The sequence below is a fragment of the Alternaria atra genome, assembly GCF_907166805.1.
Source record: "Alternaria atra isolate CS162 genome assembly, contig: 16, whole genome shotgun sequence".
In the NCBI taxonomy this organism is placed as follows: Eukaryota; Fungi; Ascomycota; class Dothideomycetes; order Pleosporales; family Pleosporaceae; genus Alternaria; species Alternaria atra.
In genome coordinates, this window is record NW_025091313.1 from 28675 (window position 1) to 53789 (window position 25115).

General features: G+C 51.0%; 4 protein-coding genes across 4 annotated transcripts; 2 read left to right on the forward strand and 2 right to left on the reverse strand.

The window, feature by feature from the left end:
• Nucleotides 1-14417: 14417 nt before the first annotated feature.
• On the reverse strand, nt 14418-15502 carry ALTATR162_LOCUS75 (uncharacterized protein; the record flags this gene model as incomplete). Its single annotated transcript, XM_043307668.1, has 2 exons — nt 14418-15110; nt 15185-15502. 2 exons carry the CDS (start codon nt 15500-15502, stop codon nt 14418-14420), a joined length of 1011 nt encoding a protein of 336 aa, XP_043163603.1.
• A 945-nt stretch (nt 15503-16447) lies between these two features.
• ALTATR162_LOCUS76 (uncharacterized protein) lies at nt 16448-17364 on the reverse strand (the record flags this gene model as incomplete). Its single annotated transcript, XM_043307669.1, has 3 exons — nt 16448-16657; nt 16708-17148; nt 17218-17364. 3 exons carry the CDS (start codon nt 17362-17364, stop codon nt 16448-16450), a joined length of 798 nt encoding a protein of 265 aa, XP_043163604.1.
• A 788-nt stretch (nt 17365-18152) lies between these two features.
• ALTATR162_LOCUS77 (uncharacterized protein) lies at nt 18153-19112 on the forward strand (the record flags this gene model as incomplete). Its single annotated transcript, XM_043307670.1, has 1 exon — nt 18153-19112. The coding sequence occupies one exon, from the start codon at nt 18153-18155 to the stop codon at nt 19110-19112; it is 960 nt and encodes a 319-aa protein (XP_043163605.1).
• Nucleotides 19113-20397: 1285 nt separating this feature from the next.
• On the forward strand, nt 20398-22273 carry ALTATR162_LOCUS78 (uncharacterized protein; the record flags this gene model as incomplete). The annotated part of the gene is made up of 3 exons (XM_043307671.1): nt 20398-20715; nt 20769-21354; nt 21411-22273. The coding sequence occupies 3 exons, from the start codon at nt 20398-20400 to the stop codon at nt 22271-22273; spliced, it is 1767 nt and encodes a 588-aa protein (XP_043163606.1).
• Nucleotides 22274-25115: the final 2842 nt, after the last annotated feature.

Sequence of the window (25115 nt, forward strand, 5' to 3'; positions counted from 1 at the left end):
TACCGGTATCTGAACTGCGGCTGGGTCTACCTTGCAGCTTTAAGGTGGCCTTTTCGAGAGGCTTCAGAATATCCAAGTAGATCGCAATAACAGCCCAGTCGTCGGCAGTTAGATAATCTTCGGCTATCGATGGCTTCTGCGCAGAGCGGTGCGAGTTCCATTTGTAGACTTCTGGTGCTATTATTTCGTCAATCACGTTTCGAAGCTCGACTGCGCGCTGCATCTCGGCCAGGTTTGAATTCCACCGGGTGTCGTTTGCAAGAATCAGGTTGTATACAGGCTTCGTGGCTGCATCAGGATCGCCCGTAGTAATATAACTGGCCCGCTGGCGGTTTTGAAACTCTCTTTGTCTCTCTGCAGAGGACCGGATCCAAACAACTACATTGTGAAGCTTCCCGATAGGCCCTAGCGCCCGCCACTGCTTCTGCTGTTCCATGATTTCAACCATGGACTCCTGATTCTCCTCCTCAAAGCCATCAGGATTCTCGCCGAAGAGAAGCGCCCGAGCTACCAAGTTGATAACATGGCCCATACAACGGATGCGTCGCCAGCCATGTTGATAGCCAAAAGCTTCTTCCAGATCTTTTACGCACGTATCATTTTCAGAAGCATTGTCCGCAACGAAATATCCGAGCTGTTGAGGTGGGATCTTAAATCGGTCAAGAATCGATTGGATAGTAGCAGAGATTTTCACGCCTGCGTGTCCGATCTGCTCTGGAAGCGAGAGAAGGACGGTTTTGTACTCGAACTCTCGACAAAGGAAATGTGCGACAACACCTACTAAGGGATTAGCTTGGAAGAAGCAGTTAATGTGCTACTTACCGGCTAGGCATCGCATCTGCCTGCTTGTCCAGATATCAAACGACAGATGTATCCGCGTGGTAGCGTTCTGAAGCAGATCAACGACGACGGGTAGATGCCGCTCGTACTCGTCAACGATCATGCTCCGCATCGTCGTGTGGTGAGGAATATGGGGCCGGCTCTGGGGACGGAGATATTCGCATAGCTTGCGGAAATGCTCGCTCTCAAGCTTATGAAAGGGAATAGCGTCAGACACTACCCAAGAAAGAAGAAGCCTCTTGAAGCGTTCAGGGTCGAATCTACTGTTCATCCAATTCATTACCTGCTGGTCTTTCGGGTCGTCCGCATTTAGCTGTAATTGCTCGAACACTGTACGGCTGCGTTTCCTAGAGAGAGGCCTATTTTTTGATATCCAGTGGACGTTGAGAAGATGTTTCTTGATATTGTCGACTCCGGCAATGATGTACTTAGTCGTGCGATAGGGCTTTTACGAATGGCACTCGCGACAGAGCCAGTAGCGCTCTAAGCTCAGCCCTTGTTGAACATAGTAACCGTATTTCCAAAACCAAGCGCGCAACTTGTCGCTAGTTGGTGGACGTATATAGCCCGGTAGTCGCGCCCAGACGATATCTTGGTAGTGGTCATCATCTGCAAGAGAATGGGTGGACGCAGACGGCTCGAACCGGGCTTCTGTAGAGGTGGGTGGCTCGGACTGCACAGTACGGAAGTGGGTGTCGATAGAGGAGGCGTCGACGATATCTGGAAATCCGTGACAGTAGCGAGATTAGCGATGAGATGTGCTGGCAGATGCGCCGGTTGACGCGTCGCGTCGTGTCGCGTCAAACGAAAGCTAAGACGTCCTCGGTTATGACACGGCCAATAGCATGCGGCGCACTAGTCATCTCAACTTGTGTCAATCAACTGGGGAGGTAAAGTTGGTTGAATTGCGATTGCTTATGTCGGCAACGGTAGGCCCAGTTGTGAATTGACATTGGAAACAACATGTTGAAACAATGTTGCTAAGAGATTGATTGATTAGCAAGCCTGGATGCTGGCTACTACACTGCTCATCGTTCTCAATCCCGGTCCTGACTGACCTACCACTAGACTACCAATGCATATTCTTGCGTATCTAACCTGTGCTTAGTTCCCAGAGCCTGGCCAGCAGTGTCCCTTAGGCAAACTTTCAGATACCTACTTGGACCTTGTGGAACCCATGTGGACCTAAGCGCTATGTAACAAGCCAGCACCTAGTCTGCAGACGGGGAACTGAAGGCTCTTTGAAGTCTCGTGCAAGAATGCGCTCCAACATTTGTGCAGAACAGAACCAAACTTCGGCGAATATGAGTTTTGATGGATCTTCGAGCAAACTTTAGTCTCCCCATTTCTGTTACTATCGGCTGCGCTGAAAAGACACGGGTCCTTGTCGCGAAGGTTTTGATCACGATCTGTAGTGTCTTCTCCTTGAAGCATATGGTTCAACACTCGCGGTGAGGGAGCGTATTGGTCTATAGTCTAGGCGCATCTTATGTGAGATGTGTGATGTATAGGATCAGAACGCTTGTACAACATCTTTGACCTTGGCTCCCAAAGAGACAAAACGGGGTCTCAACGTACCCCTGCAGGCAGTCACCACCGATGCCTTTGGTATCTTTCGCCGATAACAGTGGCCGTAGTGACCATCAAAAAATGCCGACGAGCTCGCAGACCTTCGCACGGATGACTTGGACCGCTCATACGCTAGCCTACACGCAGCCGCAGCGAGATGCCATAGGACGAGAATGTCCCGTCAACTGTTGGCTTGCTGCATGGCATTCCGTTTCTAGCCCCCTGGGTCCTCTTACTTCCTCCGCAGATTAGTGAAGGACGGCCCTCAGAGTGGTATCGTATGTCGATCGCTGTGGCTATAGGAGCGGATCTTAGACAGATGATATTCGCATTTCAGTGGTGGGAACAGCCGTATTCATCGACGTAGGGATGTATCGTCCGGGCTCCAATTCAGCATACGTGAAGGTGTGTGGTTAGATGACCAGCTACGTTCAAAGATAGAGTTTACAGAATACAGTCTCGTTTCAAAGATGATTCCTTTGGCCATCTAGTGACTGCATGATCATGTTTCACAAAACACAACGCAATCCAAGATATTTTTACAGGCCAAGCACAGCCATGCTGTGATTGATGCAAACTTCACTCTACGTATCGATCGTGAAATGCTCTGAGTTGGAAGACGTCGCCACCACTATGCCGCGAGACACCCTGCATCCCCTGCAATCACGACTGCCACCCACAACGTCACCACTCATTACAACGTAGGAATAGTAACAATTCAGTAAAACAAGCTATATCGAAACCTGCACCTGCTCACTCGTGCTGACGAAAGGACAAAGAAATCGAAGGGTGATCCCACCATACCGCCGTCTTCGTTACCAAAAGCAAACACACCATACCAGACGAGAACCTGCAGAACCCGGACGGCGCTAAGAAGCCACTGTTCTCAGTTAGGTTGCATTGATACAGGTACAAGATATGAGTCGAAAACGAAGTTAGCGAGAGAACCGAACTGAAGTTAAGGAAAAAGAAACGAAGAATGAAGAACGAAAAGACACAGTGCTTAGGCCGCTGGTTCGCAGCCACAATATCCCGCCTCCTGAATAACAATCGCGCATCTTTACAAAGCTGCGTAGAATTCGAAACCGCCAGGCTCAAACCTAGCCAACCCTCTTTTTAGAAAAAGGTATTCGAACCCCTGTGTTTATCTGCCTCTGAACGCCTGCATCGATCCTCGGACTCATTCCGTCAATCGAACTCCATATTCTTCCGCAGGTCGGATAGCCTAAGATCGTTCATCACCGACTCCATGATCTACAAGTCCCGATGCGAATACCGGGGTTTTGCTTGCATCGGTGACGCAACGAAGACGATGGCTTGGCGTTCGTGGAGCCAGGCAGTTGGGATCTTGAGACGAAGGATGAATTGCGTGCTTAGTTCAGCGCGGGAAGGAATTCTTCGCCGTGGAACCAGAGCGCGTGGTGTGCGTGCGAGGTGCGGGTTCGTCGGGTGGCATGGTGGTGCGCAGGTAGAAAAAGAATGCGAAGAGGCCGGCTGTCACTTCGCATTGAAGGAGGCGGAGGTCGGCTGTACATACTGAGCCTCAGGTGAACGTCTGTAGGCAGGACGACTTGTACAATTTCGGGTTGTGGTTGTTGTTGGCTTTTTCTTTTGGGTTGATGGGGTCGTGCGGCAGGTTGACTAGGGTTGAAGGCATTCGCTGTGTGCTCGATGGTGCAGGGGTGCTTCTTGTGTCCGGAACGAGCGGATGCCGTATGCTGGCGCGCTTTGTATCACAGCCGCAGATATGACTTTCTTTTTAGTTGCCATAGTCGGCTGATAAGGTGCAGCCTGCGCATGTCGTGTACCAGATCCACTGCGAGAATGAGGTGCAGAGACGGCCAGAGAAGGATGGCTAGGGAATGGCCGACTTGGTGGTCGGGTGGAGGCTGTTGCTGAGCCTGTATGTGGGTGAACGGAAGATGTGTGTGATGTATATGATGTGATTTGGCCCGTGGCGACACCTGATTTGATGTGAAAGATGGGACGGTGTCTGTTGCATTGTAAGTTTATTAACTATAGTAACTGTTACTGCTGCTGTCATGGTTGCAGCGATTGTGGAGCAACATGCGCATGCTAAGACTGAACGGCGTAGAGACTCCTTCTTCATATGTGCACTTGCTCCATTAAGTGCTAAAGAGCGTTCACACGCATGACCCCTGACCAGGAGCGGTGTCAGGTTGCTGAGTGGTGCAGAACGAGGAGTGTCGGTAGCGGATCGAGCCATTGCTGTACTATGTGAAGAGGCTCATACGGACTTGTATGGCAGTTTCTGTGACCATTTCCATTCGCTGGAGGAAATGATACACTCCTCTCGACTCTCTGTGGTTCAATCACTAGCTCTCTAGGTGGCTCACTTACAGTAGACGTAGTGATGTTTCTTAGTGCTTCAGTGTTATTTCTGGTAAACCTCCAGATTGTGAACTCGTGGAGCTCGCGTGATAGCAGGAGACCTTGACACGCCGTTCAGGTCATTGTTTGACAGAGGACTGAGCTGTGTGCGGGTTCCGAGCGTGGTTCCTGGTGCTGGCGAAAGCAGGGAATATGTGTTGGCATCGGAGGGAATATTCTCCATGCTACCCAGGCCCGCAGGATACAGTGACGAGTGACTTTCTTGGACTGCCCTTCCAGTTCAACATCGTGCTGGGTCGCTTGACAGGTGACGAGAGTCTCGGGTCGTCATCGTCAGACATAGTTAGGTGGGCATTGCTCTTGCGCTTCTTCAGGTTGATAGGCTTTACATCAAGGTCTGCTGCGCTTGCAACAGTTTCTAGGTCTGGTGGAGGTAAAAGCGCTGTGGCGTTCATGCGGCGACTACCCGCCCAGTAGTTTTATGACGACACCGATTGTAGCATCTGAACTCGCAGGCCATCGCCATCAATATCGACGAGCTGATCATACTCGTTCGCACCCGACGGCCTCTCCAGCTTCATGTTGCGGATGTAGTAACCGGTGATGATCCGCAGTCACAGATGAATCAAGACTAAATCAAAGCTATGTTCCGACATTTGGCACCTGACGTGACCATCAGCTAACTTACATATCCTTATGCTCAGGCTCTTCGTAGAACAGATCTTTATTTGTACGTCTTCTTGGTAGGATCTGGTGTGAGTAAACAGCTCCGATCCGCATCCTTGCCCAAATAGCGGGTCCGTAACTCGCTAGCAGGTCACTCTAACTCTGGTTCAGGAACTCAGATCCCGCCGCAAAATCAGCAACACATCTCTTTCTTTGTTAATTCCTTTGACAGTTTCTTTACCTCACTGGATAGTTTGCGATAGTCTGGATTGTCGAACTTCGGAATGCCGCGGTTGGTGATGGAGGAAGACGCCGACAAGCCCAGACTGACATTCCATCTCTTCGCAATATGAATCGGACTATGCCCGCTGAAGACGGATATCTATCGAGCGCGATCCCATCGTCGCACGCCGTGCTCAAGATCCCGGGCCAAGTTATCCTTTGAGCTCCATGACGCCACATGGGTGACGATGGCGGCGTCAGCAGTAAAGGGAAGCAGGAAAACGATGATGGAGGTACGCAAAATCTCGTTCTTCTTCATCTATCCATGCCCAGATGGGGCGTCCACGCCCCAGCCACTTCCTAAACTAGTAGGTTTAGGTACTAATCTAGGCAGCTGCAATCACGCCGCACAGTGAAACTATAAATAGCGATTCGACAACAGATAGAAGGAAGGATCGAAATCCACGTAAGGCTTAAGTGGCGAACGAGTCTAGTTGCTCTTCCTTCTTCGCCCTACCCGCAACGATCACTACGAGTACAGATGGAAACCTCCCACTCGTGCACCCAAACGTCGTGCCATGGCAAGCTGTGGTTGTCCACAAAGATCATGGAGAAGAATCATTCCTATCTCCTCCATGAATGTGTACGATGCACTAGAAGAAGTTTTCTTAGCATAACTCACAAGCCGAACTAGACACTATGCGATGACTGTGGAAGGAAGAATGAAGATTTGACCTACATCAACTGTCCCCGACATGAGCAGCATGGTGCTGTTGAGAGACAAGATATATTCGCTGGAGTGCTCTATTGCGTCCTGCGCGGACGAGTCAGCCACCTAGCAAACGTGATATCTAGCCCTTGTGGTATGTGCCTAGAGTCTCCCACTGATACTAAACTAGCCCAGACAGGGACACGTCTGCTGTTGGAAACACTGGCAATGGTGGCATAGCTTTCTCGCTTATCATCAGGTTTCATTACCCTAGATTTAGGAGGAAGGATTGCGATTGAAAAATGTAACAAACTCCAATTGACATGGTTAACAGAGCCTTATGGAAGATAAGACCAGGCCTGAAATCAGAAGGAATCCAAGTAGGCATTCTTGAATTTAGTCAACCATACCCACCATCAGCTCTCCTACGAGATCATCTGAAGGCCCCGCTATCTTGATAAGTATGGGGCATTAATCTTCCCCATGCTGCAATGAGTCCTGCTGTTTGTGCGCGTAAGCCGCAGTAGTGTTCATGGGAGAGGTTGAGGAACGGCATACCTTTGGGTGGTTCACAATGTCTGGATCAACCATTTTGGCTCTCATGACGTTCCCGACAGAATCCTCCGTTTTCCGACCCATCCACGATGATCAAGACGCAGCCTTCCTTGAAAAGCAGGGATCGCTCACAGCCAGTCGCTAGATTACCTTGCACGGGGTGAGCTATGGACTTGCGCAGCCCGAATGCCCATACTATATGGCATCGTAAGGTTTACGAGGAATCTGGTCGCGTCATCCTTTCCTGTTGCAAAGGTTTGTTCCTTTCGCCACGAACTCGTAAGGTCAATGGCATCCAATGAACAGCTCACAGAGGTTGGAAACCGGCGTAATATGCTTGACGCATCAGCGCCTTTTTACCCGCGGAAATATCATGGATGTTTTCCTTCTTGTATCGAAGGTAACGGTCGTTCCTCTTCTGATCGTAACTGTGAAGGACTTCGGCACCTAGGGCTCATTCGGCGCTGTGAGCTAGCCAAGAAGATGTGCACGGACTGTTCGAGATCGTTTGTCGTCTAGAAGATTTGCAACACACCCTGGGTTTGGGAGGTACGTGTTTCCGTATTTCCTAAGTGATCAATCATGATGCGGTCATGCATATGCCATCCCCAGTGTCATATAATCTTACCTTTTCAATGTAGTTATTCCACTGTCCCGAGGCTAGGTGAGATTTGCGTCATTTCCAGTTTAAAGATGCAGCATCTGGAGTATTCCTCTTTGAAACATTTCTCTGGTCTAGCAAAATTTGTGGGTCAGGTTACATTCTGTGTCATTCTCCATGACAATACGTCAAAGTTGTGTGTCCTCCACGGTCAGACTGTGCGAATCGTCAGAAACAGCCTCGCGCTCATGTGGCGCTCTATGGGTATCCTGGCTCTAATTTCTAGCATCAATGGCTTGCTCCATCGTATCTCATTAGCTGTAATCTATCGGACCTTCAGCTGATTATGAATGTGGCTGCCTCTAGGCGCGGGCAGTTTATCAGGCGGAAGGTGCTCAGGCCAGACGACCGAGGTGCAGTCATGGGCATTACATGGCTATAGCTCTGTCTGACATATATGATGCAGACAAACATGCAACATATTGTTATCAGAGCACCAACAGGCCATGCTAGATTGGCGTTCCGCTCTCACAGCCCGTCATTTCCACCAATTGAGCGAACTCGTGGGTCTTAGAAGTAGCGATCGTACTGGAGGACTCGCCCGCAGCGACAGCGACATTACAGAATACTTGGTACAGACCGCCTGGTACTTACCTCACTGGGTCTCCTTGCGTTATGACCAAAACTCATTTCACCACGCTTCTTCGTTTTCACATAAGAGCCTCTTGCATGCTATTCAGCTATCAATATCTCGATGCGCGTCACTGCCAACGGGTATGTGCATAGTCGAAGGCGAAGCCTTCCTCTGACCGCTGATGTCTGCACTGCTTACATACGTAGATGGATATGGTTAGTCTCCACCACTGGGATTCTTCGGCCCAGGAATCAGCCCTTCTAGCCATGGCACTCGACCCGCAGCCGCATCACAGCTGGGAGCAGTCCTTCACTTATCTACGAAGGACATGGAGGTGAGCTAGAAAGGAGTGCTATGCAGCAAACCAACAATTGGCAGGGCCTGGTCCGTGCGATGACGTCTCGCTGCGGCCTTTTTGTAGGCTGATGGATGAGCGTGCCAGAATATCTGTGCGGGTCTACGACCTCTTCAGCGCTGATGCAGTTCCTTACGTTTTACTGTTGTCTGATCCTACTTTCGCTCTAAAAATTCCACAGCAACGAGTTAAGGATGAAACACAATATAATATGCAAGTCGGGCGGCTGCTACAACACACCTCTGGTCCTGCCTTAGCTGTATTATTTCTCTTCTAGCCAAGACTCTAGATGTAATCACAATTCATTGCCTAAATGCTGCAGCCTTTGTCAATTCGTTCCCATGGTAGCAACCACTAAAACCCAATCCAATACCTTTGGAAAAGGTGACAGATGGGCAACTTGGTGCTAGAGGGCACAGTGATACCCTAGGCATGACTGAAGAAGTACCCAGGATTTGTGCCCAACATCATGGTGCGACAAGGAAGGGCTGAAACATGGAGAAGATAATAATCATCATTAGGTTATGTCAGGCTGCATGCTGATACAGACATATGTTAGTATGCTAGATATCTACTCTACATTTTTGAATTATATGAGATCCGATAGGCTTGTGGGTGGCTTGCCACGGGCTGAGAACCACCGGCGCTGGGTTTTGCATTCGTGGTTGTTTTGAGGCCGGAACTGATGGATACACATTGCATTAGAGGGGTGCTCGGTAGTTGATGTGCGAATTGTGTCATATCCCGTGTTTGTGGACATATAATACATTGACGAAGGCAGCGGAGAGGGAGGTTGTTGGCGTATTTATAATACCAGTGGCTTGGCATTGGGAGGTTGCTGCTGGTGAAGAAGGAACGGATGCGGCTGCGGAAAAGCTTTCTTATTGTGCATAGCAGGCAATCTGTCCAGCAAAACTCTTGTGGGATTCTCGACGGCCTGAAACTAAGCCCGGGTCGATGTGTGAGGAAGTCAAAGCTGCCACGCGCGGGGTTGGATCGAACCAAGCGTGCTGTCTTGCATAGCGATAACTGACTTAGACTCATGTAAAGTTTGACATCGCTACAAAATCATTGAATCCAGTTTTGTATATTGACGGGTACGCCGACAAGAAGGGTTTTGTGAAGGTTTATGTTGTCGTTTGGGAACGAAATCGCCATAGCCCTCACTTGCCCTTGGACTTCACCTTGCAGTTGTAGCAAGAAGGTTTGCTCTTCACCACACTTTATGCAGCGCTTTCGACAGATAATACATCAGTCTTAGTTCTCTTACTATGCGTCCAACCACACCTCTTCGCCCGGATCCCAGTACCAGTTGAATAGGTTTATGCTACGTCTGTCGGCGAAAGGGATATAGGTTGGTTGAGATAATTTACCTGAAACGGAGGAGGTAAGCTTCGTCAGGATGGCTTTCATCTGTTCCTAAAATGATGACGTGCTTCCCAGGTCGGTAGATGGTAGCGAGACGACTTACAAGGGACACAATGGTGCTGGTGAGCCGGCCGTGGGTGGAAAGAACGGTGCCTGGAGTGGCCATGACTACTAGAGAACTGCAGACACCCAACTGCTGTGTTACCTCGTCTTATACCGAGCGCCGTGCAGCGGTAGTCAATGCCCCAACGAGAACAGCTGGCCGGGGATAGGCAGTTTTGAGAGGAGTATGCATGAGGGTGCGACGACCAGTGTGGTGCCTCGATGACATGGAAGGGCGTGGTGAAGGGCTTGGAGGGCACTGAGGAGATCGCCGAGCCCTTCTGGCGTCGTGCTTGCACCATGCCTCATGCTGCAGGAGCTGTGGTCGGTCGAAGTCGGTGCTGCATCGGGATGGGGAAGATTTCGAAGACGGCCGTTACAGCGACTGACAAACACCTCAAACGAAATGGCAAGCCCATCCACCCTCAGCCCGCCGCCGAAGGCAAAACCCATGACGGCCCCTAGTTTCAGCACCTGGCCCTATGAGGAGATCCCAGAATGCCGAGTAATGGCCCGAACAACGCCTTTGCAAATGCATCGTCGTCGATTGCCTCCGCAAAGGCAGCGGTCAACCGCGGCCTCGACGGGCTGTACGTCGTGAGGCCTCATCATGTGTGTCAGGGTGGTGCATCGTGATGCAGGGGCGAGGAGAGAAGCGTGGGAGCCGTCTCTCGTCTTGCAGGCGTCGTCATTTTTGAAGCCCACGGCTTGTATATAGCCCTGTCCGTCGCGCAGACGAGCATCACCGTCAGCAGTAATCCTCCGCATGGAATTCCAGGGTCGTGGTATTCCATGTGTGGGCTGTGGAATTCCGCGAGCATGGAATTCCAGGCTGGCAGATGCCACAAGACTGGTATGCCAATGGGTGAGTGTAGCTGCTTGCCAGTGCTGGCGGCCACATCGCCGCCAAGCTCGTCGGCACCCGGCCGCGACCCGGCACCAAAACGATCGTTCTATCAGCCACGTGTGTTTGATAAGTGTACCCACCCCATGCGAGGACATGATACTGGAACAACCTGCTCCCTCTTCCCTCTCATGCACATCTAATCACCACAGCTGGTAGTGGGCAGTCCGCACCAACATCCGTTTCCTGTGACAAATATCTCCACCGCCTAGAATAAAAGCAGTTGAATTCCTCAAAATAAAAGGATCACCATGGGTCATTGTGAATCTGCTTATCTTTTAGGTGCTTTAGGCTTGTCCGATTAATCAACTACCTAGTATCAGTAGGCGTTTTCTCATGTAGTGTACGTAATCCAGATGAACAGGTAGCGTCTTGCTCGCTGGGTATGGCACGAAGCGGTCATGTGAGCAGGGTCCTTTGCGTGCAGCACATCAACTTCCTTCTTTGCGAGTCTTCTGGGACATTTAGGCCTAACAAGAACCCCATCCTAATCGGATGTAACAGCTTTATAGCACGCAAAGTGTCTTTGACAACCTGCATCCGCAGAACGTCCTCTCAACCATGATCATTTGCTCAGCATTGCATGAAATCCATCCCCCGATTCGCCAGATTGCCTCCACTGCATCATAGCTTGCAGAAAGATTTTGCGAAACCTTCCTCAACGCACAATCGACGGAGGTCCCAAAAATCAAGAGGAGAAAGTGCATGACATGATCCGGCAGGGAACTTAGAAATGCCAAGAAGATCACGAGCAGTCCGACAAGGAACTTAAAAAATGTCAAAGAAAATCATGACAGTCAGCAAGAACTTAAAAATACAAGAATATCATAGGAAGAGCAGCGAAACTCAATCTATCGAAAATCTTCAAACAATGATCAAGTGCAATGCAGAAGATCTACAAGGCTTCGTGCAGAACTTGAACTAGTCACAAACGCGAGTTGGAAGGACTTATCCCAAAAGAACCTGCGGGTCTATTTCACGAGAAGCTGAAGGTCCAGTCGACGGGAAAAGAGATCCGCGTCTTCGCCCTCAGGCGAGAGATGAAGATGCGAGTTCAGATGAAGAACAGGCAAGCGTAAAAGGACAAGGACCGAAATCTGGACACGTCAGAGTTCTGCAGAAGATGAAGAAGACGCGAGGTCGAAGTAGGGGTTAAGCATAGGAAGTGGAGGTAGTGATATAGTGAGAATAGAGGTGAGAACGAGAACGGGAACGAGAACGAGAGTGGAAGTGAGAGTGATAGTGAGAATGGGGTGGGAGCAGGGCAGGAACGAGAACGAGTGAAAGTGAGAGTGATAGTGGAAATGTGAGTGAGTGGAAGTGAGTGATGGTGAGTGGGGTTGGTGATGGTGGGAGAGCAGGACTGGAGCCAGGGGCTGGCATCGATCATACAGAAGTTTCTGGATCGAAAACAACATGACGTCCCAGAAGTCAGATTATTTAGGTATTTCCAATGGTCCAATGGAGCCGGAATACTAACTCATAGAATTCATAGTTGACTCGTTCCATGACGCATTTCTGACGCCTCAAAGGGAATTGTGCGTTGCATCATTCGCTGGCCGGCAATGTTCGCATGGCCTGCATTGAAAGTGTAGACGATGGCCAATCTTTGAGAACAATTTCACAGTGGAGTCAGGTCGATATAAAGTTGATTAGCTTGGAAGGAGTGCACGAGACTGTCTATGCATCGCGAAGGAACCTGCCTCCTTACGCGACGAACAACCCAGCGAGCCGATGTTGGCCAGTGAGGAAGGCGCAAAGGCAAGATCTCCCGATCTTAGCACTACCTCATTGCTTCAACATATTACCGGGTTGTTCGCCGCGTATGGAAGGTTACCCCTCATTGTCCCGCTGGAGGGAGTGTCCGCACCTAAGGATCTTTCCCAATTCGCGCCCTATAAAAAGGGGTTTTTATTTTTCTGACGTGGCAATGAGTTTATCATACTATCAACATTAATGCAGCGTTTTTAGAAGCATGAAAATAGCCCATTTTCTCGGCACACCGGGTTTCTCGCTGCGTAGCGGGGGACGTTAGCGACTTGTTCACATGTGGAAAAGCCATTTTGTAACAATTTCCATAGAAACTGAGATGTACTAAAGAGCAGACACAAGAAGTGGTATTAACAGGCTTGGAAGTCACAGAGGGTCTAGAACTTCCCAATGAATTCGAAGCACCATCGACACACCTCACCACTATAGGACTTACTTCATGTTTCCTAGCAGTAATGAGCTTTCACATATACCTGCAATTCCTCAACTGTTTTTATAATTCCTCAGCAAATGCGTTTCTAGTTCATTAAACTCAGAACTTCCAGAACAAACACAACTGGGCGTTGCCGACTATCCCTAGCGAACCCTTTGCTCAGAGCTATTTGGTGTACTCTTCCCACGGTACGGGAACACTTATCCTTCAAGTGCTTATCGAGCGGCCTTTGATTTGCCAGCCTCAACGAAAGCACTCCCACTGCTCCGGATGAATCCTCGGCTGTACGTCGTAACGATGTTCTAGTTTCTGTACAGCTTCTCATCTATACCTGGATCTTGGGTATAAGAGAACACCATTTTATCTACGGCTCATCTTATTGTTTCGACTGATACTTCCACAGAATAGCATCTTTCATCGTTATCTTCGGACTTTCCCCCTTACGTTTGATGTCGATCAGGAAGTTGCGGTCCGCCTTAGGGTGCAGTCCATTGTTGCTATAGCTCGTGTCCTGAAAAATGGCAGTCCCTTCACCTTGCGCGTCTTGAATTTGAGTATATGATCGATATATGTTATCACGTCGCGGACCATGCCATATGGAATTACCGTTCTCAATTGCTGTTTCGGGTTTTTAAGATCCTTCCCTACTATCAGATACTTACCACTGCATTTTTGAGAGTTCCCCATCTTGGTATCTTCTCGTGGCCTTGGTGACCAGGGCAGGTCTCGACAGGCAGATGATTGATCAGCTGGTATGTGTTACGTCGCCACCAGGACGCGGATCCGTGCGTGGGATTGTTGTTGTGATCGTCAAAAACAGCTTTCGTCAACACTTTTTCCGCGCTAGTCTTGGCCACGGTATACACCCTACTGTCTCCAGTAAGCTTTATTGCTGTGCTGCGTCGTTTGGAACCATATAGCTCGGTGGTCAACACAGATTCAATTTTTGAGGAAAAACTGTTGCCAGAGTCATGTTCAAGTCTCAAAGGCCTTTAAGTCCAGCAGTTAGGTTGTGCTGCCCATCCCCTTGACCTTCATCATGTGGCGGCAGCACGGCGTCTGCGTAGGCCATGTGTTTTAGCCAGTAATCAGAGTGGACGAGACAGTATTCCTTTTCCTTGGCAACAATCACGCCTTTGTCGCCTTGCAGGGCCGGCGAGGGCTGCGGAGGCGCGTCCGTCACGGGAGATAGCATAGTTACTTCGCCGTTCCGATCGTTGTCCTGTTCTGTCAGATGCTAAGAACAGCGCTTCCAGCGGTGCAGTGGCAGCCCTAAGGAGGGCTCCAGGTTCGTCAGAAGTCATGTGTTTGTCAAGAGCAGCCTTTGTCCAACACTCTTACGCCTTATGGGCTGACCATATGTACACCCTTTCGTCTCCTTTAAGCTTGATTGCTGTGCTGCGCCGTTTGGGATGATATCGCTGGCTGGTAAAAACGGAATCGATCTTTGAGTAAAACGCGCTGACATCCTCCTCCTTCGTCTTCAAAGCTATTAGATCAACCTCGTCATCTTTACAGTGGAGTTTTGCAGTGTCTTTATTGACGTTGTCATGGTGGAGTTCATCCTTAGCCTTTTGGTAATCCATGTGTTTTAGCTTATTGCTAAAGTAGACGAGACAATTGTTGTTTTCCTTCCTGAGTATTGCGCCTCTCGCGCCTGGTACGGCCGGAGATGGCTGCGGGGGCGTCTCCACTACAGGAGATAGCATAGTTATTTCGTCGTTCTGATCATTGTTCTGTTCTGTCAGATCTTGGACGTTGTCGTGTTGGGTCTTCAGAGACTCTGCGGGCAACGCGGAAGTGCCCTGAGACGGACCCAGTGTGCGGGCCTTCTTCTCGTGCTCCTCCAGACCCTGCTTCAACAATTTTAATGCGTTGGTCCGGGAAATCCTATACGCCCCGTTCTCTCCCTCTTCACATTCACCGAGAGTTATTTCTGAGGTACGCCAGTTGCTCTTACCATACTTATCAGTGGTGAGCACGGATTGAACCTTCGAGGCGAAGCTGTCGCGGTACTTCTTTTGCAGACTCTAACTTGGTCATTAAACACTCTAATTAGATGCATTATTGTCAGAATCAACCTGCCATCCTCATGTCGACTCACGGCATCTTCGTAAGCCATATGTTTTAGCGAGTGAGGAAAGCGGACGAGACAGTATTCCTTTTCCTTGGCAACAATCACGCCTTTGTCGCCTTGCAAGGCCGGAGAGGGCTGCGGAGGCGCGTCCGTCACAGGAGACTGCATAGGTGTGTCATCGCGCTGTTCTTGATCACTAGCGGAGATGTCAACGTGCTGTAGACTCGAGGAACTTCCATTGTCTGAGAGCACATCATTAAGCTTAAACTTCTCAAATATGCTTTTGTTAGGGGTTGTCTTTTGCACCCTCGATCCTACAACCGAAGTCCGTGTGGCGGGTGGCATCGAGGTCTATTTGTGTAATGTGATTTCCTATCGATTATGCAACGAGTGAAAGTCTGCGCAATCGCACTTTAAGTACCGTTTGAGGGCGAGGCAAAGCGCATCCCTTCTTATAAAGATCATTCCCAAGCCGCTGACTGCTGACTACCCCAACTCCCACACGGTGGCAGCTTTTTCCTGAAATAGTGCCATCGCGCTGGCTGGACTAGAACATAAACGCACACTGCACACGTTGTAGCTTATTGTAATCTTGCGGATCACGGCGTAAGCACAATGTGGCATTGGCCGGCCAATATCAGCATGTCATGGTCATGTGGCCAGCAGCACGCATAAGCGGCTTACACCGCCCAGTGGGGTAGCAGTCTCGTGGCCGATCTGGTGGAATCCCATGCCGGTGGTATTCCGTGAGCCCATATGCTGGAACTCCTCCACTCTGGAATCCCATGCAAAGGTCGCTGCTGAGGGAACGACGCTACCCGGGCGCTCGACTAGATGCGTGCGGATTCAGGAACACGCAAGGCACCACGACAATGCTACTCACTACAAGACCACAAACTGTTGGAATCATCTCGGCCAATGTTCGCAGACAAATAGAAAGACACGTTGTCTTTTATATAGGAGAATGGTAACTTGTACACGCCCCAACGCACCATTTATGAATACTAGCTACATCTTTGTGCTCTATAATGGAATGCGGCACTTAGACGTGTGGTACTTGACCTGCGACCCTCCTACAGACCACTGCGCTTTCATCAACCTAGTGCGCATGGCAGTGCAGGCGGACGCCGATGAACGCATATTTATCTCGATGCTTCGACTACAGTTACCGTTCCCAACGATGTCCCAATCCACAGCACCCGGTATGCACTTACGCTGAGATGCGTCATCCCGGTTAGCACATGGCGCATCGTACCCTCGGCGCCGGCGGAGCAGTGCTGAGGCAAGGATCTATTTGCCAGAGCAAAAGCAAGCACTCAAGGGCCAGAAGAAGCTCGATGCGATGGAGCAGGCGACAGCAAGCCAGAGAATGGAGAACAAGCGCACACCCAGAGATGCCTCAATGTTGTATGGGCGCAAGACCGACTCGAAGACACCCGTCAGCGTAACATAGGTGATGGTCGCGACTGCTGCTGCCGCAATGGCAAGCATAGTATGCGCCTAGCCGTACATGTCAGTAAGCGGACGGACGAGGAGAATAGAAAGCCTACCAAGGAAACAATGGTCGCGCACAAACTATACCCTCTGCTACGGATGGCAAGTAACCCCGCTACGCATTCTAACACAGTCAGCGCCAACACGACTACGAAGGCGTAATGCGTCCATTCGACCGTTTTTCGGTACATCTTCATGCCCTTGGCAAATGGCTCACCCAGGATCTCCTGCACGCTTGTATTCTCCAGCTGCCAGACAGCCACAGGGTCGAAGTAGAATGGCAACTTCCAGGCGCTGCAGTGCGTCACCGTCTCTCTTCCTGTTTCCGTATCGGTCTCACCTTCGCAGTAGCTGAAGAGGCCCACTACGTAGAAGTCTTTGAGATGCCCGGACTTCGCTACGCTCTGGAGGGCGTCAGGAACCTCGATGCCAAAGACGCTATCGGGAAGGCTATCCAGCAAGCTCTGGGGACTTAGCATTATGCGGCTTGTGTCTGCCTATCTTTCGCTGTCAGTGTCTACCTGTACACTCCGCTAGAGGTATCGGTACGGGACAGGGCAAGGTACCTTGAAGAAGTAGAGATCTCGCTCGAGCGGTGTGCTGTGGCCGCTAGGAGAAATCTGCGCCAACGCGACGACGAGGAAGCAAACCAAGGACACGACTGTGAGCAGCATAGGCGTGGCAATGCACGAGACGCGCTTGATCTTACCCATCGGTGCGACGGTAACGGGCTACTGCTCGTACCCTAAGCGTCGAGGCCACGGAGTGCAAAGATACCGCAGCCACGGTCTTCAGCCACTATCGGTGTATTACTACCGCAGTTGATGATCGCGGCAGTATTTCAAGTATTGCAATGGTACAGTCAGACTTGCATTCTACGACGGACGTTTTTAGTCGCTCTATTATCGATACTAGACGGGTCTGGAGAAACTGCGCATCAGAGAACTTCCTCAGTGATTGTTGGACCGCAGAAGCGTGTTGGGGTAGGAACTTGCTGCGTTCAGGTATGGATATCGCTGCTGATAACGTCCAGCTCCAACTCGCTGCTGCTTACGCGTGCCAGGGACTTTCTATGACTGTAATTATCGAAGTAGTGACGCAGGTACATTGTCTACCCTGCACACATGTGCATCAGCATAATGCATCAGCACCAGCGCTGCCATCCTGCATGTGGCTGTGACCCTCTCTAACCCAGTCACAGAAATCACCTTGAAATGGCCCGAACGGCTTATGCCCCAGCCAAGTGAAAATCCCGCAGTTCGCTAGATCGGTTCACAAGTAATAGGATAACAGGCATGAACAGCGGGTGCATCCAAAGGTCTCGCCGCAGTGACCAATGTCACACCTGAGAAAAGGAAGTGAATAATCCGGATAATAGAACATCATTATGACAGAATGATGACAGTGATGCTGCACCTGTGAGACAGTGGTCTTTCATATAGGGAGTAGAAATCTCGCAGAAAGGTACTCGCAAGCGCCGTTTGCAGCCTCTCTGTTGAGCATGTCTAGCACGGATTCAGCGGATGATCGCCTGCCAGAAGCGTGTGGGGATACTTTTGAAGATCACTTTTCGCCCCTGGGTGTAGCTGGAATCGGCTCTTTTGGTATAGTCTTCTCCGCAACGACCAAATCGAAGCTGCATATCCAAGAGACCAGAACCCTGCAACATCGGGAAGAATCTGATGGCACGGGCACGCAAGCGCTACAAGCAGTTAAGCTGTGTCTTCCAGGATGTCCTTCGGGCATCAAAGGCAGTACTATCAGGCTGCTCGCCGAGATGGAGGCGATGAAACGCGTGTCGCAGAATAGGACAGAATCCGTGCGGCATCTTTTTGCAGAACTCTACGAGTACAACACGTCGAATGAGCCCTGGTACAGTATGGAGTTGATCCTGCCTGGCATATCACTTCAACAGGTCTTTGACGTCGCTAATGCGGCCTCACATCCCGTTCCTGAAGAGATAGTCTTTCATGTGGCTGATCAGGCTGCTCGCGCATTCCACTTCTTACATGTCGACTGCAGACTGGTTTGCACAGACATCAGCCAGAGCAACATGATGCTCCGTTATCCTGGAAGAGAGGTCCCTGTCATGCCGGACCTAGTCTTGATCGACTGGTCGTTCTGGGCGGAGGCTAGCGACAGGACGACAACTTGCGCCGTGCAGAACCTGTACCACTGCTTGTTCCCAGTATTCTTTGACTCGGGCTGGCGCTGTGGTCCACACCACGACCAGGACTCGTGTGCGGCCAGTGGTGTTCTCCACGGCTGCGAGTGGCTGGACTTGCAAAGCCTCATGGGCAGCAGGCAGAGCACGTTGAGCTCTTTCTCTGACAGCATACAGACGACGGTGAAACATATGCGAAGAGAGACCATGCACAATGCTGGGAGGGTAGAGGCATTCGGACATCTCCTACTGGCGTCCGCAGACACCTCCACAGCGGAGACGCAGGAAGGGTCTTGAGGCAGGACGTGGGAAGGTCGTAGATACACCCCTATGAGAAATGAATGCCTATCAGCTCGTGCGATCTCGTGTTGTCGGCCCGCGTTGTTGCTGAGTTGAGTCATCCATAGCACAGCGTAATCTCACACGCAACGTGAACTGATAGCAGCTGAGCTGTATGCGAAGAACGAAGGAGTGACAAATCTTAGAACTACTGTGGGATCACGAACCATCGCTCAGATCGCTATGACCCCAACGCTCGTCTGGTTCGAGAGCAGCCATCCCTATAGACAGACCTCGTTGTCGTTCTATCACCCCATGTAGCCTACTGATAGCCCTCGATAAGAAAGTGATGTACCCTGTATACCTTTGGCGCCACTCTGTCCCCCCGCAAAGCTACCCTCAAGACTGGTGCCGACACGTCCGTGGCCATATCGGGAGTAGAAGTTGGACCTGAATAGGGCGGTATAAACTTGCTGGCCTGCAAGGTAAGAAGACTACCCGGTCCCGGTGCGTCCGGTATCTTGGAACGGTCGACGGCCTCCATGTTGGAACACAACCCCGCGGTAACGCTCCATGGCATTTCCTCTTTGGGAGACAGCAAAACCAAGTACCACCAATCCTGCAAAGACCCATAAGAGGCCATCGTACCACATCCTGCTTCGTTTCAGTAGTTTTCAGAGTAATACGGCGGCAGACCTACTTTACTGAGTGCTCAGAACTTGTCCTGACTGCACAAACCAGGCGAGGCAGCCTTATGGATCCACGTGAGGCAGATGTGATCTTTAGCAGCATTTACCGTCCCAGACAAGCTCGCAATGGCGTCTACCGTAGACAGATCATGTGTACGGTAAAGAGTTAGGCAATTCAAAACACTAACGTTATACGAGAGTTTTGTTGTCAGCGATTTCGCGTTGTGCACCTTAGCAGGTATGTAGTGTGCCGGCGTAAGCTGCATCTGATCACCATAAGCTAGATGTAAGCCTGTGTTGCACCGCACACTCTCGGCACAATGTCCATAGCTCTCTACAGTGCTCTTTGGACCTGCCAAAGGTCGAGGCTTACGGGAAACGAGGCCTCCTAGAGAAGCCTGATGCACTACTGTAGTACTGTGTCAGAATAGTGTGGCTCTTGGAGTGAATGCAGCGCCTTCAACGGTGGAACGAGGCTCTTGTTCACAAACCCATCGCAATGACATACTACGCGATCATATATAACACCATGGATGCATCTGCCAAAGGCGATTGCGATGTCTTGTCTGCTGTTTCGTCCATCTACACAGCCCTACCCTATCCTCTTCGCCAAAATGCGGAACCAGATCTATTTCATGCTCTACGCAAGCACACCTGTGCATGAAGCTTCAGTTCAACGCCCGCACCAGAATCTTTCCCCGTTCACAATCCCCAACGCCTCGAGCAGCAGTACGCGTGCACTTGCGCTCGCAGAAAAGCGGGCGGGATGGGAGTATGGGCCATCGATTGCTGGGAACACAGCGTTCTACCCGGCAGGCTCCTTAAGTGGTCCTACCGCGAAAGGGGTGGCGGATCGCTTCAGCGACTTCCAAGATACAGTGTATGCCAATGTTATCAACGATTCTAGAATAGCCGCAGCGTCTATCGTAGCAGTGCGTAAGCCAAGTACACCCAGTGTCCAGTTCTCCCAACTAACGTACGCCAGGAGGGCGGGCTGAATGCCATAGACGACTACGCAAAGCTGTACAAAGGCCAGTGGAAGCACTCGGCGCCCAGAGGACCCTATCCAGGCATCTTGACGAACTACACAGACGACCTACTCTTCTCCATGACCCAGCTGTCCGAGAATCCATACCGAATCTCGCGCGTTCCCAAAGACGCACGACTTCCCTTCGCTGTCTCCAACGCGAAAGCGGTCGCTGGTCAAACATTGCCCTCTCTCCAGGAGGCTGGTCGTCTGTTCCTGACCGACTTCCTCGACCAAGCAAATCTGCGTAAGACTGCCGGCAGACATGGCGCTGCTTGTCAAGCCTACTTCTACATCCACCCAGTCTCTCATGACTTCCTGCCGCTCGCCATAAAACCGAATGTAGAAGGCTCCGACCTCGTCTACACACCGCAGGACCTGCCGAACGACTGGTTGTTGGCGAAGATGATGTTCAACTTGAACAGCTTCTGGCATGCACAGTGGTATCATCTTGCAGCTACCCATGTGGTGGGTGAGATTGTGTACCTGAGCGCTATCCGAACACTGAGCGACGAACATCCCATCATGGCCATTCTCCATCGACGTGAGCCCCACCACCTAGCTTAGAGTTCCGAATGAACACTGATACCATCTGCACAGTATTCAAGGACGCTTGGGCGTTCCGAGTCGTGGCTGTCCAACGCCTGCTCAACTCCGGTGGTCCCATTGACCAACTGTTCCCCTGGAACAGTAGCGAAGCAGGAAACTACACCGATACGCTATACCAGACGGGCGAGGCTAGCGCTTTCCAGTCCAACTATTTCGAGCCCAATCTGCAAAGACGGGGCTTGATCGACTCTGCGTTCGGGCCCAAAATCAAGACGTTTCCCTTTTACCAGGATGCCTCCGCTATCCACGCCGCCATCCGCCGTTTCATGGCCGTCTTCGTCCAGTCGTACTACCCAAATGTGAGCGACATTACCGGCGATGTTGAGCTGCAGGCATGGGTCAGGGAAGCCGAACCTGCCAGGATTGTTGACTTTCCCTCTTCCATCGAGAACCAGCGCGCTCTCATCGATGTTTTGACACACGTTGCGCACTTGGTATCCATTGTACACGGCACGCTCAACTCAAACGCCCTCGTCGGTGCCTCGGGCTCCCTTCCTTTCCACCCTTTCGCATTCTACTCGCCCCTGCCGACCTCCAAAGTAGCCCACGATATCATGCCTTTCTTGCCACAGGTAGAAGCTTCTATTAGCCAAATCGCCTTGGCGGCAGACTTCAACCGCCCCAGTTTTGTCGACAGCAACCACACGATCGTACACATGTTTGACAACACAACGATGCTGGCGAGGATGCCCACGGGTGTGCAGAAGGCGGAAGCGGATTTCCGATCCGCGATGGAGCGCTATAGTACGGCCGTGAGGAGCAAGACTTTTGATTTGGGTGGGCTGTGTGGAGGCATGCCGTACTGCTGGTCAACACTAGATCCACGAGCAGCGGCTTACTCGTTGACTGTCTAGCATGCTACTTTCTGCACAGGCAAATCAAGGGTTTATCACCATGACATAGCTACGTAGTCTCAGAGCCTGCAATGACAGCAACTTACAACGGTGGACTGCGTGCACTGGCAAGCTATAGAGAACGAGATCATCGCGTAACACGATGCTTCCCAGCTTTACGCTCAAAGAGGCTTCGCCCACGGTAGGAGTGGGGTTCATCAGTTCCATAGAAACTATCCCTGATCTTCAAGATCCGAGGTGCTCTCATTCGCGTTCGACCCGTGCCAATAAATCTCTCGGGGGCTGCTGCTCACCCACTGGGAGCGATGTCGATTATGCTCCCGTCTCCAGAAGTGCTGCCATGTGGGGCATACTCTAACCTGATCCGGTAAGTCTACCTGTATCACGACTTATTACTCTCACGCACGGCAAGTTAGCGAGTTTGTCTGCGACGGTTGTCATATCATGGTAGCATGAGAATAGACCTGTTTGATTCCAGGCTGACCATGAGCCACACTGTGTGGACGTGGCTACAGTATCGATTACATCGTTGATCTTACGCTCATGCCTGACTCTCCTGATGCTCTTCCCCTGTCAGCACTAGCTCTTGTCAGCATGGGCCTGTGTCAGCCACAAGCCTTTCGGGTCAGGGCGGTTTGCGTAAGGCGACTAATGTCCCCTGCCCGTAAGCGAGAAATGCCCCTCAGCGAGATGAGCCAACTCTACAGGCACCTCACAGTTCCCCATACATTTCTAGAGATTTGAAACTGCGGTGCATCTACATTTTATCTCTAGTGCCACATTGCAGCTGAGAAAATAGGATAGTTGGGGTCGAGCTGTGACACCAAGCGGAGGTCCATTTGACACAGAGATAAGCTCGGAGTACATGTTCTCTAAGCTCAAGCATCTTGAAAATCAGGGGCGATATGCACCTCGGTTGCACCTATCGCCGTAGCAGTTGCAGATTGCGGGAAATGGGGTTGGTAGTGATTGAGTAGGGGTGAGACCAAAAGTGGTTCCTCAAGCAGCGTGCGACATGGGCTGTCGTTGCGACCACAATCACCGTAATTTGATTATCACAAGGTGCAGGGCGACAGAGAAAGACCCGAAGAACAAGAGCGCATACGCTGCAAGTCCATAAGTGAGTGTGGTGAGCATTGGTTTGGATTGAAGTTGTATTCGTCTCGCTGAGGGACATTTCTCGCTTACGGGCGATGGACGTTAGTGCATGCGCGTTCGCCGATGAGACCCCTCCTTCGCTGTGCAATCACCGTAAGCCAGATGTTTGCACCCCATGCTAAGCCCCTCTCGCTCCATGGCGATACGCGCTGGCGCAAGTCAGCTATGTTCTGCATCGCCTATCTATGTATTTCCCGCACCAGTCAATGTATGATGCTTACCCAGTGTAGAGCCGTGCTTATACACAAGCCGAAGTGCTGACGCTTGTTTGACGACCGTGATCGGCAACGCTCAATAGCCGGGGCTGCACAGGTTCGAATCTTACCGGCAGATCTACTGTAAAGGTCTCATCACATGTGTCTGGGTCAAGGTTAGCCTGCGTTCAGGTCTGCTGTGCAGCGAGACAAACGCACCGGGGTTGTAGTGAACTTCTCTGGCGTACAGTGTTCCCTGAAGCCCCCCCTGCCTAGCGACACCGTCGCATCTCTCACTGCTCCTCCAAAACGTAAAACGTTTATATTTCGTGTCCTTGTTCAAGAAACGCGTGTAAGTGCACACGGTCCGGAACGCACAGCTGTCGCAGTCGCAGCCACATTTCTTCCAGCCCTGAATCGATCCACAATGCATGCACATTAGCTCTAAGCAGCTGACCCACTCGTCTCCTCTGTCGGGTGCATTTCTCACGAGCCTCGTCAGACGACCAGCATGCCAGCAGCACATCCTCGACGGGAGCTCGAGCACCTCTACCTCTGAAGCTTGTTGAATGTGAGAGCGACGAGTGCAGATTGGGCTACTCGATGAGCAGAACATGCTGGTTGGATACTCTGTGTGACACAAGATGCACCACTCTTGCGTAGGCTCAGGATCTGGGGGCGCAAGGTAGGTACGTATTGCCAGACGAGCACATTGCGAGATCTTGTGTTTCGGCCATGATTGCGGGTCGATTCGTAGTCTGTCATTGATAGTTGGGTGCGTCAGCTTCAGAGCGAGTAGTCCGTCCACGGGAAGGTAAGCGCAGATCGCGAACAAGAGCTCTTGCGGTAGAAACAATATTGGCGACATACAAGCGGAGGGAAAAGCTTATGCTCCGAGTACACCATCGTGATGTGGTAATTATATAAAGAGGAGGGTGAGAAGGGACAGGTATCAGCCATCGCAGCTGTTCCGCACCCCTGTTAGCATTGGTGATGCCTGGAGAGCAGCATCTCGCCACCAGATCAAGTAATCAGTGCCGCGGACGACAACTGCATGACAACAATGTCTTACCGTATTCGCATCTATATCCTGTCATCTATAGCTGTTGCTAAGGCTCCGGCTACCCTTGGAGATACCGGACAACATGTGCCGTTGTCAGTAATTACAAAGCTCCGATTCCATACGTCTGACTTCTGCGAAGACACCAGAAACAGCGTGCCAGAGTTGGTTGTTCTCAGGCCGGGATGCTCTGGTACCTGTCGCTGAATCAACACTCAACCATACTTTGTGCTTCACTCTGACATGTCTAGGGCAGCCGAGCCTGCTTCTTGGATATGGCTTTGTTCACTGGACGCTATGCCAGCATCGTTCGATGTGGTAGGACCGCACACGGCACTTATTCGCAGCGTCATCTTGGTGGTTCCACTCTTGTGGCGGGTCATCCATCCCATGTTCGAAGTGAGTGTAGAAAGCATGCACGCGGAAAGGG